We start from the raw sequence: 9,515 nt of genomic DNA, 5'->3' as shown, positions 1-9,515 counted from the left end.
AAAAAAGTCAGGGTCGCGTTTATTTACATAGCACCGTCGAATACACAATTGCCTTTTCTTGTACGTAGAACAATGTACTTGCAACGCGTCGCTCAAAAGTTTAGAACTATCCTTCGATCTTTGCAAATATATTTATTTGGAAATATTCTTTCGTATTAAAATGGCATTGCTCGTGCAACGTATGAAAAAGAAACAACGATAATATATTTTAAAATGAAAATTTACTATTTTATTGCGTAAATAAAGTTGATCAGCGTAACTTTGAATGTGACTGTTTTACAAAAGCGAACAATCGTACGGAACGGTATATCCCTATGAAGCCGTTATCGATTTTACATATTTTCTAATCGACATTAAAATTGTGTAAATTGTTCGAGTTATTGCGTTAAGCAGTGATGCAATAAACACGCGGTGCAATTGCAAAATTAACGACTATTAATCGATACTTTCCCATTTTCTTGCGGTCGTTCCACTTTGCTTCTCTTTCCTCTGTTCTTCTTTTTCGTCATAGATTTCCTGAATTCTTTCTAACTTTCGTGCTTCATTGACTTTCTTCGAACTTTCTCCTCTGGTCGAGATCTATCCGGCCTCTCGCGTGTATGTTTCAATTATAGTAACCAGGTATCGCGTGGTCGTAACCGAGAAAGTTTTATACGTAATCTCTGTCGAGGATATTCAACTTCGTTGAAATAATTATACGTGCACGTGCAACGTTCTTCATGAGCGACATTCTGAACGAATGTATCTGCTACTTGTCATCGTTCAAATACCGGTAAAAAATACGATCTTTCCTTTATTGGATTTTTATTTAAATCTGATTACATAAGATCAGATATCAAATTGAACAACAGATAATCTTGTTTACAATTTTTTTTCTGATACTCTGATAGCACGCAGGCTTATTTTTTCGACTGATTTCTTTTTGATCATCGTAACAGAACCAATTGTTTCATAAAAGGTTCATCATTATTTTTATTTCAATGCATAGTTATTTTTCCACGAGAAAATCGATCGTTTTAACGTCTGGTTTTTCATTGAACGTGAAACTCGTGTAACTTCACCACGTCAGAGAATTGAAACTTCTGATTATGGGGTTGAACCATCGTATTATGGTGAAAATCGATGCCGAAAGCGATTGCAATTTTAATAAGAGTTTCAAATGTACGCACAATGTGTCCTCGTTCTAGAAGTTAAACGTTTAATTTTCTTTTACGCTCGGACCAAGCTGCCAATTTAAATTCTTCACCTTAATTTTCTGAACAGGACAGTTTAAGGTCGTTTCGAGACCGCTTTGTATGCAATAGGTGAAATAGTCGAGTTCTTCAAGACCACAAAGTTTAACACGTTGACTACTAGTCTAAAATTCTAAAATTGTTTACGAGACCAAAACTTTGATTTTAAACAATAGTAAATTGCGCAACTTAAAAGTTGTTCTAATAGTTACTTTCGTAACCTCATTGAAATTTACGAAGCATATTAAAATTTATTTTCTTTAACGTTTCAACTTGAGAATTGATTGTTTTAGTTCCACTGTTAAAAGTTCTGTCACCCACATATGGGCGACGTGGCAGTCAAAGTGTTAAAGAAAAGAAGTCGTTTGAAAATTGCTCGTAGAATAGAATTCATTTCACTCGACACATATTTTTAATAAAATATTGATTTTTTAAATGCACCATTAAAAATGGTTTCCCTAACGTCCTTTAAAAGTCAATGATCTTTATTTACAACGATTACGAAATATACAACCGAGTACGAATACGTATAAAAGTTCGTCTTATTTATAATACAGTATTAACTATATTCGGTGTGTTTGTTCGGCAAGTCACGGTTTGGTAAACAATAGTTTCTGGTACCATTTGTACCGTTTTTAATACCATTGACCAAGTCGTTCGACAGCACGTTTCCATTGAGCAATTATCGGTTGGTATCGCAATCGGTTCTCTTCGTTCGATTCAAATATCGTTTCTATTTTACGAAGCTTAAGAACGTCTTCTCTGTTTTTCCAAATACCTGGAAATAAATCGAGATTTCGCCATGGCGATAAAAATGTGCCTACAGTAGAACGTCGATTATCAGAACACAAAACGAAACATGTGTGTATCGATAGCATTACAAATCCTACACAAACACAGTTCATAACTTTGATAGTTTTTAACTTGCCTTGGATGGATTATTCAAAAAGAATTTCTCTCGTTAGTACTAGCTTGTATAATCGATGTTCTACTGTTTCAAATTAGGTTGATCACTTAAATCTTACATGATCTTGGTAAAAATGTTTTCTATTTGTATGCTAACGAGAGTCAAGCTCCCAGCGTACGCCATTGTGACTCGTTGTTGCGATACGCGATTTAAATAGAATCCATCAATTTACATACCGCATTGTAAACCTGCGAGAAAAGTTACTCCTAAAATAGACATTTCTGTGCTGGTAGCTCGCTCCACGTCGAGACCCGTCAGATCGGCCAGCAATTGTAATACAAAATTATTTGTGGACACTCCCCCATCGACTCTGCGGAAAAAGACAGAATAACAAGTTGAACGTATTATATTATATTCGATAAATACAATATATCTAGTTACTACAATGTAGCTTTTAGAAAAATACAATACAACATTGCGATCACGAAAAATTTCAACAATTTTTTAACAAAAAACACGTTTCATGAATAAAATTTGTCTGAATGTACATACGTGTGTACATCTGCCAACATTATTGCATCTAAATGGCTGTACACCATAAACAAATAATTTTAATGCTTTATATTTAGGCTTCTTTTATTCTCTAATATGTTGTTTATTCTGATAAAGACTCTTAAGATGAGTGCAACGACGTACGGTCCAAGTTTATTCTGTTACTAAGAATACTTCATATCAACAAATGTATCAAGTAGTTTGATAGTATGCCAATTTACGTATACGTTGCTAATGTAAGTGTTCAAAATTTCTAAGTCAAACAACTTTTGTTTAAAACAGTATTTTCTGTTTATCAGAGTAAAGAGATCACTTCAGTGGCTTGTTTTAGGTTTTCTACAGTATACAGGGTGTTTGGCCACCCCTGGAAGAAATTTTAATGAGAGATTCTAGAGACCAAAATAAGACGAAAATCAAGAATAATAATTTGTTGATTGAGGTATTATTAAAAAGTTATTAACAAAATTATTGTTAAAAAATTTTTTCTCGAAAGTGCATACGATTTCGAGGGTATGTCTATTCACCAAAAATTATTGTATTTGCCCCCCGCAACCGAAAATAATTTTTCCAGAACGATTTGAAATTTTTTAATTTTGTCGAAAAATTTCACCTTCTCGAATTTTTTTCTCGATACTGAGTAGGATTTCGGTGGTATGTCTATTCACCAAAAATTATTGTAATTGACCCCCGCAACCGAAAATAATTTTTCCAGAACGATTTGAAATTTTTTAATTTTGTCGAAAAATTTCACCTTCTCGAATTTTTTTCTCGAAACTGAGTAGAATTTCGGAGATAGGCCTATTCACCAAAAATTACTGTAATTGATCCCCACAACCGAAAATAATTTTTCCAGAACGATTTGAAATTTTTTAATTTTGTCGAAAAATTTCACACCTTCTCGAATTTTTTTCTCGAAACTGAGTAGGATTTCGGTGGTATGTCTATTCACCAAAAATTATTGTAATTGACCCCCGCAACCGAAAATAATTTTTCCAGAATGATTTGAAATTTTTTAATTTCACCGAAAAATTTTTCGATCAGTATGGAACTTTAAACGTTAGAAACTTTTTAATGAAGCCTCAATCAACAAATTGGTATTCTTGATTTTCGTCTTATTTTGGTCTCTAGAATCTCCCATTAAAATTTTTCCCAGAGGTGGCCGAACGCCCTATATAATCGTTTTAAAATATTCTTTGCCGTATTCTGACCGTATTTTACGATAGGTAAAGCAAGTTTCCGTGCAGAGAGACTCGTAAATGAGCAGTATCCTGTAGACGATACTTTCCAACAACGATCGAACGATGTGACTCTTCTCTGTTGTGGGTTTTATCCCCACGAAGCCAGTGGCTGCGGAATAATCGTTTATAGGAGCCTGTAAACAAGATCGTAAATTATAAGATAGCAGTCAGCAGTAACGTTTTCGAACGAGTAAAGCGTGGGTGTTCGTTTTCTTCTTCGAAAGGATTATCTTTTGCAAGTGTTGATGGTATTTGGAACGCTTCGTATCGACAAAAATCGAATTACTTCGAATCATTTCGAATCTGTGTTGCAACACAATAGACGAACGAAGTTAAAAAATAATTTTAATCAAACGTACTTGCAGTCCACTGAACGCGGGCACAAAATATACTCCGTCGGAGTCGTTCACAGCACTTGCGATACTCGAGGTTTCACTAGCATCGTTAATGATACCTGAAACAAACTGCGTTTTTAAAATTCGAGTGGCTTGTCAGAAATTATTTACGTCGAGTTTTGCTATAAAGACGTAAGCAGTCTGCGTTTGTAGTGCGATTAAAATAGTTACCAATTTTTTTCGCCCATTCCACGAGAACTCCAGTGTCGTTTGATGCACCCTCTACTACGTACGCTAGTTCATCGCCAATACCCCATCCGATCACAGGATATAACCCTGTTGAAAAATCGAACAGATTCTAATAAGATACGCGAAGAATTTTCTACGATATCGTTTTAAAATTTGCTTCTAAAAGAGAATGCTTAAGAATTTTATTTTTAGGCGAATACAGTTACCTGTAACGGAAGCGTGCGCTTTTGTTCCTGTATTAACATTTACAAATGTTCCCGTTCCCATTGTAATTTTCAAATCTCCCGGTTGCGTAGATCCTGAACCAAACATCGAAGCAGACTGATCTGCCATCTACTTTAAATAATATTATTGTTACAAAAATGATATTGCAAATCGTACTTGGGTAAATAGAAATCGAAATAAAGTGTACTTCTTCTCGGCCATATAGCATACATCTTAAAAATATCTTCTTTACGTCCAGATATTCAGAAAATTTTTAAACATTGCGTACAATCAGAATAGTCCATAATATAATAGAAAATTATTTTATAGTTTTTAAAATCATCTTTCAAGAAGATTGAAGATTTTTCTCTTCTGTGCAACATCACCAGAACAATGAAGGATATTGAAATAAATTTTAAATAAAAGCTGAATCTTTTTTACAATTACAAAGAAATATTCTTTGATATTTCTCACTACTTTGGAGACACACCTATGGAAAGAAAAACGTGTAATACATTTTTTAAAGGAACGTTTTCACCACTTCAAACCTTGTGGCGTCCACGAAAAATGGTTTCATTTACATACAATGTTTCAAAGCTTCATGATTTTGTTGAGTAACTTACCGAGCAAAGTATCGGAATTTCAACGCCGAATACTTCCTTCGAAAGCACGCCAAACTCGCCGGTTGTATCCACCACTTCCGGAAAGATGTTGTACGGAAGTTTCAGTAGATTTATCAAGACGCTGGACCAAGTCATCGTGAATGGATCGAAAATTCCGGTCGCTGATGCGCTCGAAACATCTGTCACGTGTCTTCCTACAAAAAGAACACGTTGCAAGAAACGCTGCTCGACAGAATTTAGCAACCCTTGATATTTAACGCATCGATTGCCAAGCCGATTATACAAAAGTTTCCCTGGAATCGTACCGGTGAGTTTATACAAAAGCCAGCAATCAACGCCTCCGAAAACTGCATTTCCATTATTCGCCGCCTCCTGTAAACCTGGCACGTGTTGCAAGGCCCATAATAGCCTCAGCGACATCTAAATTTCGGTGTAAAATAAACGATAAAAAATAAACAGCACGGAAATAAAAATACTCGACATTCAAGTATCTCCAAATCAAGGGAAGGAAAATTAAAAGTAATTGCTATTCATAAATGATGTTTGCAAACTGTAAACTCAGTTACTAACTATTAATAATAAATAACAAATTTAATTGGTTATAATCAGACATGGGCAAAATATTTCGTTGACCCATTTAATACATTTTAGTTTTACATCGTTAACAAATTATTCAGAACAGTCACTTGTACCATGTAATACCATTAATTTGTACAGAGTTAAAAGCATATACTATATTAGATAAAATTACTGCAAGCCTGGTATTATCAGCGATAAACGATTTTCCAAATAAATGGTGATAGCGAATGTGTTAGCTTGGTGTGATAGCTTGGTGTCTAAGACATGACTAACAGTTCCACTAACCAGATTCAGGACAAAAGGCAATAATGTTGTTCCTTGTACCAGGACTGTTACTTATTAAATAAAAAATTGTTCTTTTTGTGGTTTATAAACGAATGGCCATTAGAAGTTAAACGATTCGATCTCTGAGAGGCCCTGGATATATTTGACTAATACAATAAATTAATACAGTCAACTAAATTTTATAAAGTACTGATATATTCACTCGTTATTAAAAAATGTTTGTGAAGAATTTTTACAGTGTTTCGTAATCGATTTACAGACGTGCCTGAAATGTTTATTTATGTACAAATTGAAATGTAAAACACGTACCTGCGTGTTCATGAATTTGAAAACGCTCGCAGCCAAGAACCGTTTCCTTCTAGAAAGTGTGTACAAAATTTGCGACCCTATTCGCAGTCCTTTCATTGTCAACGACGAGTTCCATTCTTTTACCATGTCATCGGCGCGTAAATCTTTCCACGTTATGAAGCTAAAACATTTGACAACCGGTTATTCGAATGAAAGGTTGATATTTAAATCCGTGGATAGCGACGATAATAGGTACTATGAGACTGACTTATGATAATGCCTTCCGTCCTTCATGTTCCATGTCGTGAAGCTTCCGCGTTGTGTAGATATTCCGAGACAAACAATTGATTCCGGTTTTATCCCGCTTTCTGCAATTGGTGAAAGTATAACTTTTACTAAACTGCATATTATGCATTGTGTTTCCGGTTTTAACGACAAAACTTTGGCAGTATATTGGTTTAAATAACAAAAAAATTTTATATAAGCATAGGTACTTGAAAACTTGATTAAAAAGTTACGACAAAAATTTTCAGTAATTTGTTTAGGATCAGCTATTTTTGAGAAAAAAAAACAGGAAAACTGTAATTTTGATACCTTCTATGGTGGTTTTGATCACTTTTACTATGATCCTCCATAATTCATCAGGATCTATTTCCACGTGTCCAGGTTTCGGATACAAGAGCTGGACCTAACGATTCGAAAACAAAAGTTAAACATTTTTAATTATGTAGTTAGATAACATTCGTAATAGACTACAAACTGATTCACATTTGTCCCAGTTGCATCTAATATTTAAATGTTATTTAAACTCGATTATAATATTTATCTTAATCGTTGAATACTTTTCTGTTCCTCAACCACGTTCAATAACATTCTTTAAGTTCAATGTCAAGTAAAATTGCGTTAATAGGTAGTGCGTTAAAGCATTATTAAATGGCTCACTGAGCCGTGCAGTTGATATTTCGTTCCGAGCCACGTACAATTATAAAACTTGCACGGTAAATTGTCCAGAACCGGTTCTCAGGAACGAACTATCGTCGCAACAAATAAACAACAAACGAAAACCACAGCAGTTTCAGATTTCACAAGACAGAACGACTGGAAACGTGATTCAGACGAATATTTTCGCAAGCCACTCTATAATAATATTATAATCTATGACAATCATAGGTATGTCATGCATCACGAATATATTACATAACTAGCTATTGCACGCTGATTCGTCCGCGTTGAAGTCGTATCACCCGACAATTTTTTACATTTTTTTTTCAGTTGTATCTATGTATCAAATTAGCGGAGAAGAAAAAGGTTTTTAAATTTAATTTTGAAGAAATTATGTCACAAGTGCTTTTCGTATATACAGTTGGCTTCCCAAATAAGCCTCTTCCCAATGTTATTATAGTTGATATTTTACAAATAATTATCACTAATATAATACTGAATCATAATACCTTTAAATTTAATTAAATTACTGAATACCTCAAGGTCGAACTTTTTAAGCGTTTACACGCACTTACGGGAGCAAATGCTTACGTGAAAATAATTTGAAAATCTTCGAAATATTTTTGGTCAGAATACAAGAAGAATTTATAAATGATATAAGTTCCATAATGCAACGTAGAAGATTTCGTTTCATGTATGAAACATACTGACGTTATAAATGGTCAAAAAGGTCTCAATTTGCATGCAAATGTATGTGCGAAAATGTATTTGATTTTACATCGTGGTATGGTAGAATCACGATGGTTACGAACTCGATGAAAAGTTAATCGAACTTCGAACAGTTCATTCGTATACAAGGTATAACATAGCTCGAAATCAAAGATGTTTTCCTCGATTCTTATCTAAGAATCCAATAAACATACCTTAGCATATCTATTTTTACAATAATGGAGCATCGATCATGGCTGTTCAAAATATTACTCGTAAATTAATATGGCTACTACGAAGGTTGTTCGAAAAATCGTTTAGTAAGGCGATAGTTTCAACCGTCGGGTGCATTGACACGATAAATATACCCGTAGAATGATGCACTACCACATAAATACAGAGCATCGAAACGAGTATTGGTTGGTATCGAACTTTAATTTCGGATAGCGTAGAAGACAAATCGAGTCTTGAATTATATCGATGATTGGCTAGTTATTGACGAGAAATTTGAATCCTATCTCTTCTAAATGATCTACAAAGCGTAACTATCGTCAAACGTTTTCATTGAACTACTTTGCACCGAGAATTTGATGCGCGTATCAAGAGTAAAATGAGTTCCTGAATTGCGCAGATTATAACGCAGTTATGCTCCCACTTATGTGTTTATGAATATTTTCTTCATTATCAAAATCTATTTTTCTATTAAAAATGTTTTCAAAGGCTTAGTAGGATTTTAGTTACCAAAAGTTAATTAGTTTCCCTATATGCAATTTTATTCGTTTTCAGTTAATTCGTTATTTATCTTCTGGTATTCCAAATATCCTGCGCTTCGTGTAGTAGAAAATACTTAAAATCGTCTATGTTGACGTTCGTATACTCTTAGACTGATCTAATCGAAGTTTTTCCATTTTTTATTACAACAGAGTAGTGTTATAGAAATTTCATCCACTGTACGGAAGCTTTACAAGTGGAAATAGTCGACTTGCGCGTGGATCGGCTGGAACATAATATTAAAAATATCGTGGACAGCGAAGGGTTGAACAACGAAAGGTATAGATCGCATAAATCGTCGTACCTTATCGACGGAGGAGGCGGCAGTGACCGCTTGCTCGTCGAGGATGTGAAACCGTACAGTGGTGGTCCCGACATCGAGTGCTCCGATATATTTCATTGTTCCCGAACGACAAAGAGACTCTCCCTGTCATTCAAACGTCACGAATCGTCCGTGATGGATAGTCACCGCGTGCCAGAAACGAATCGACGCACGGCGTCTCGTAGAGAATCGAGCGACGAGACGCGCGAAAAACAATGACGACGACGATCGACGTGTCGCATGAAGACACGCGGCAGACTACGGCCACTTATTGCGTGCT

The 9,515-nt window shown here is 34.9% G+C and overlaps 1 protein-coding gene across 2 annotated transcripts; it reads right to left on the bottom strand.

The window, feature by feature from the left end:
• Nucleotides 1-11: 11 nt before the first annotated feature.
• LOC122397048 (putative glycerol kinase 5) lies at nt 12-9,482 on the bottom strand. 2 transcript variants are annotated; one of them, XM_043395875.1, is made up of 12 exons: nt 9,218-9,482; nt 7,087-7,180; nt 6,761-6,860; nt 6,514-6,673; nt 5,646-5,760; nt 5,341-5,534; nt 4,720-4,846; nt 4,496-4,600; nt 4,289-4,383; nt 3,900-4,063; nt 2,376-2,509; nt 12-2,010 (listed from the first exon to the last, which is right to left on the bottom strand). In XM_043395875.1, the coding sequence occupies exons 1-12, from the start codon at nt 9,311-9,313 to the stop codon at nt 1,868-1,870; spliced, it is 1,527 nt and encodes a 508-aa protein (XP_043251810.1). In that variant the 5' UTR covers nt 9,314-9,482; the 3' UTR covers nt 12-1,867. The 2 variants fall into 2 exon arrangements, with proteins under 2 accessions (XP_043251810.1, XP_043251811.1); XM_043395876.1 differs by lacking the exon at nt 9,218-9,482 and adding an exon at nt 7,335-7,475.
• Nucleotides 9,483-9,515: the final 33 nt, after the last annotated feature.

The sequence above is a fragment of the Colletes gigas genome, unplaced genomic scaffold, assembly GCF_013123115.1.
Source record: "Colletes gigas isolate AHSC1104 unplaced genomic scaffold, ASM1312311v1 Colletes_gigas_Sc00008, whole genome shotgun sequence".
Classification (NCBI taxonomy): Eukaryota; Metazoa; Arthropoda; class Insecta; order Hymenoptera; family Colletidae; genus Colletes; species Colletes gigas.
Note: the sequence above shows the minus strand (reverse complement) of the source record. Positions and strands in the feature narration are given on the sequence as shown.

Excerpts from the sequence above, each read along its gene's own strand:
- LOC122397048 (XM_043395875.1), bottom strand. The coding sequence starts at position 9,313 with ATGAAATATATCGGAGCACTCGATGTCGGGACCACCACTGTACGGTTT. Across the intron at positions 5,761-6,513 it reads TCAAATTCATGAACACGCAG|ATGTCGCTGAGGCTATTATG; the intron begins GTACGTGTTTTA and ends ACCGAAATTTAG. Across the intron at positions 4,064-4,288 it reads CCGCGTTCAGTGGACTGCAA|GCTCCTATAAACGATTATTC; the intron begins GTACGTTTGATT and ends TCTTGTTTACAG.